Source organism: Hippocampus guttulatus, chromosome 1, assembly GCF_054856545.1.
Source record: "Hippocampus guttulatus isolate MCC_2025c chromosome 1, RoL_Hgut_1.0, whole genome shotgun sequence".
Taxonomy (NCBI): Eukaryota; Metazoa; Chordata; class Actinopteri; order Syngnathiformes; family Syngnathidae; genus Hippocampus; species Hippocampus guttulatus.
Genome location: NC_141261.1, coordinates 14,202,326 through 14,207,034, shown reverse-complemented (window position 1 = coordinate 14,207,034; position 4,709 = coordinate 14,202,326). Strand labels below are relative to the sequence as shown.

The following is a 4,709-nucleotide window of genomic DNA, read 5'->3' as shown; positions in this document are numbered from 1 at the left end:
TTAGCTAGCTAGCTAGGTAGGTGGCTAGCTAGCTAGCTAGCTGGATAGATTAGATAGATAGATAGATAGATAGATAGATAGATAGATAGATAGATAGATAGATAGATAGATAGATAGATAGATAGATGGGCCTCTATCACAAATGAATATAAATATTTGTGTATTTTGCTCAAACCATTTGGCCATATTATACAGCTCGGTGGTGAGCTGGCTCATAAATTTCCATGTCTCCCATCGCATCCCTCCCTCCCGGCTTTCCCACGGGAGGTGCCAGACGGCCAGTAATTTGGTTGTCTTGGCTCGTCTGGAGTAACACCTGCCCCCTCTCTGGGGAGGGAGCGAGCCTTTCAGCCAGGAGCGCACATGAAGGAGCCTCCTACCACTGCCTTAGCTGCTGACCACTCACACTCTGTGTGTGTGCGTGTGTGTGTGTGTGCGTGTGTGTGTGTGTGTGTGTGTGTGTGTGTGTGTGTGCGAGTGTGTGTGCAGCACGCTAACCACATGCACATTAGTCGCTTTCCACACGTCCACGTGCACGAGCGTGAAGCTGAAAGTCATCCTCGATTCCGGTGCTTCTCATAACGCGGTACGAGGACAATGAGTTGTATGCAAGCGCCCTCTAGTGGTTCACAAAAGAATCACTGAAATAAACGTTCAAACTGCGCATAATGTTACATGCTAAACATTTTTTTAAAATCCAGTACAGTACACTTGCTGAGTAGAGTTCAGTTGCATTTAAGTTTTAAGTGGTGTACATTGGCTTTTAATTCTTGAGAATTGTTTGTTGTCAAAGATTGATGTAGGTACAATTTTTATGTGCTGTACAATTTTCAATCATTACTACAAGAGCAAATTTTTAATTTTCCTATATTTAAGTTCAGTTTCAATGTTCAAAACAAGCATAATGTTACGGTGGCTTGTCATATTATTAAATGTGCTTTTTATGATGATGTTAAATGTACTCAGACCAGTTCGCACATTCTTATCCCCACATTTTGAAACGGAACTATGAAAATCAGAAGAATATAAAAATGCAAACAACATTTCTTTTCAAATATCTCCGTTTTTAATTGAAAATAACACCGGAAAATATGAAAAGTCTGTCCTTTAGAAACCAGCAGTCACACAATAGCTCTACTACAAAAGATGTGCATATAAGCAACAAGTAGTCTACACAACCCTGAAGAGACAAAAAAAATTCTTTGGATAGAGGATATGTTTTTTTTTCTCTTCACTAGAAAAAGCACATCATTAATTTCCAAATACAAAGCAGAGACAATTAAACAAATAACACCCTCCCCACCTCAATAACATCAAATTATTGAACATAATAAATTCAGAGTAGGCTACTTCTTGTAAATTACTTGTTTTTTGGTCACAGCAAAAAAAAGAGAGAGGTTGAATCATTTCAATCCCTCAGCGGTGGAAGCCGTTTACCATAATCGTTTTAAAAATAAAAAGTTATGAGGGGTCCATTTCTAACCTCTTAACTATCAGGAAATAAATATTTTATAGAGCTCGTGTGCTCCACCTTGAAGTGCTTATCGTTGCTATTGATAGACAACAGACATCAAATGATGACAGTAATAATAATAATAATAATAATAATAATAATAAACCATATACATCAGACTCACGCGAAATAAATAAACAGAAAGTGCATTTTTAAAGAGGACCATCACTTTTCCAGGTTGAATTCCACAGTCTAAAATATCGAAGCGAAAACAATTACACGCACATACACTCACGCACACACACGCACGCACTAACACGTACACACGCCCGAGGTAAACATAAATAAGTGTAGTCTTAAATAGCAACACAAATAAATAAATAATTCCGCACGGTTAAAAAAATAACAATTTAAGGTCACCGTTTTATACGTCATAAGTGGCACTTTCGCATGTTGTCATTCCTCACCCGTCATGAATGGACGGACATTTCCGCTTTTGTGGCCGCATAAAGGCTACGTCATGAAATAGGGACTGATGGTGTGGACGAATTCATTCGATTAAAATGGGACTTATCCCCCGACTCGTTTTGGGATGGTCGTGTCATGACGTCACCGAATGGCCCGCTAATGCCTTTGGGCCACGCGCCGCCGCCGCCACGGATCGGAAATAATGATGCGGCAATTTGGCGCCCGATCGGCCGCCACGAGCCTTTTGCGTGACGGGAAGGGGGACAACAAACACGTTTTCAAATCAACTTTCGCCCGCTGAACTACGAGGAGCAGAGGGGCGCGTTTGAAAATGGAGAATGAAAAAAGAAAAATGCTGTTCAAGAAAATCTCAAAGGCCGAATGGATGCTGACTTTTTCTTTTTTCCTTTTTTGTTCTTTTCTTGTTTAAACGTCCAGGACGTGGTTGAGATAGGAGATGTAGCAGATAGCAAGTCTGAGGATCTCAATTTTGGACAGTTTCTTGTCCGGCGGCAACGTCGGCAGCAGTTTGCGGAGCTCGGCGAAGGCGACGTTGAACGCCTCCACCCGGATCCGCTCCCTGGTGGCGTGCGCCGAGCGGTACTTGGCGGTGGCCCGCCGCCGTCGCCGCTTCTCCTCGCGGCTCAGAGGCTGATCCGCCCGACACTTAACGGCCCGCTCGTCGCCCTCCGCGGGCTCCTCAGACGAGCATCCCGCCGATTTGAGGCCGCTCAGCAGCGTCTCCGGGTCGGATTGAGTCCATGAGAGGTCCGCCTCGGCCTGGTCCGGACTGAGCATCATCTTTAATATCCTTCGTTTGCACGGAAGTTCCTACACAAAAAAAGAGGGGTGGGTGCATTATTTAGAACTTCTTCTACTTTATTCGTTTGTAACCATGCATTAAAAACATTTGTGATCTTTACTGAACATATCGGGTGCACAGAACTGACGTAATTTTTGAGAGTCGGGGAAAATTGCGTCAGTTGCCCGCATTTTAATCAATCGCAACCTACACGTAAATTAACCTCTTTTTTTTGAAGAGTGGTATTTCTCAGTTGAAAGGCAAACTAAATGCAGTGCATTTTGAACGCTTGATGACATTTAAACTCTATAAATTACTCTTAGTGTATCCTAGATCTATAAAAGAGCAAGAGACTATTGAACAGTATAATTCACTTTGTTGTTGTTGTTAGTTTTAAAGAAATGAATAATCGGGCTTTTATTTTTAAGTGCCAAACTCCATCATGCAAATCTATTTAGCAGCGACTCAACACAATAAGACTCGGCCATCTGTCCGAGTGATAACACAACAGTTTGGCTGAATGTTGTCAAAATATTGCCGTTTGTTCTTCACATATAATGAATACGAAAATCGAACGTTTATCAATTAGAAATGAACTCAACTGGATCTATCCATGTTACTGACTTCCCCGGTGGAAACATTTCAAGCAAATGATTCACATTCGTGCCCGGATTTGAGACTCTCACCTTGATACAGTTGTCAGCTTTAAAAAAAAAAAATCTTTCTCTCGCAAATATCCTCAAAAGATGCTCAACTCGAAGTCATATTCCAGTTCGGTGTTGCACACGCAACTTCGATGTCAACTTTTTCTTCTCCAACTCGCACACATCGGAGTGCATGCGCGCCGGTGAAATGTTTGGAGAGGAATTCGCTGTTACAGCTGATGTCGGCCGCAGCTTTTTTTTTTTTGGGGGGGAGAGGGGTGGGGGGGAGCGGTGTCGTCAGAAGGTTCGCTCCTCCACATGTGATGATGGAGAGACAATGGAAGCGGATCGCCGGCTACTCCTCCATCCGCGTGTCGGAAGGTGACGATGACGATGATGATGGAGATAAAGAGTCTTCAGGATGGGGAGTCACTTGATGTGCATATGAACACTTCCTGTGGCTCTCCCGGTTTCACGTGTGAGATAAGATCCGACGACCCCCCGTCTAATAAAGGCTCACTTCACCGCGGAGGGGCGGGAATATATTGGAGGAGAGGTATTGTCTAACGCCACCCTCTCTCTCTCTCTCTCTCTCTCTCGTGCACGAGCTTGTTGTTGTGCCCCCCCCCCACCCCTCCACCCCACCCTTCCCGGAGCGCTTCCGGCATCCCATGGGGGCTGAGGGGGGGGGGGGGTTAAAAATGCGCGTGTATGATAATAAAGGAAGGAAAACATGACACATGTTGTTGCACATTTGCGTTTTGTGAATGACAGAAAAGAAATACAATAAACTCATGATGGATGCTCTTAATTTATTCGAATGTGGGCGATGGTTTTAATGTTGTTTGTGCGCAGGTGTGCGATGTTTAATATGCATCGGTTCATATTGAACTTCAGACACTTTTAACCTTTGTCTGAGGTTATAGCAGTCGCTCATTTGCTGCGTTAGCATGAATGGCCATAAGAAGGTTGATCAATATTTAGAATTCGATCTGGAACCAGGGCAACAAAACGACATCAAACAGACGATTTGGTCATAAATATAAATGAGAAGTAATTGTGTGATCGTCCTTTCGGTTTTCCCCGGCATTTTTTTTCATTGAGGCATTGGCTTGAAAACAGTCAGGAATGTGATGCCTTGTGATCCGAATTGAATTCATTCTCTGACCACATGTGTAACCTCAAAAATGTGTATTGCATTGAAATGATTGGAAATGTCATAACCCTTGCCAGCGAGACAAATGGGGGGGGGGGAATAACTAAACAGAAATGTGATTTTTTTTCATGACAAAATAACAGCGGATTATACTGCACTCTATAAAAAATAAAACCATTAATGACA

The 4,709-nt window shown here is 43.0% G+C and overlaps 1 protein-coding gene across 1 annotated transcript; it reads right to left on the bottom strand.

Moving 5' to 3' along the window:
* Window positions 1-1,090: 1,090 nt before the first annotated feature.
* nhlh2 (nescient helix loop helix 2) lies at window positions 1,091-3,889 on the bottom strand. The gene is made up of 2 exons (XM_086130373.1): window positions 3,410-3,889; window positions 1,091-2,752 (listed from the first exon to the last, which is right to left on the bottom strand). The coding sequence occupies exon 2, from the start codon at window positions 2,720-2,722 to the stop codon at window positions 2,348-2,350; it is 375 nt and encodes a 124-aa protein (XP_085986499.1). The 5' UTR covers window positions 2,723-2,752; window positions 3,410-3,889; the 3' UTR covers window positions 1,091-2,347.
* Between the last annotated feature and the right edge of the window lie 820 nt (window positions 3,890-4,709).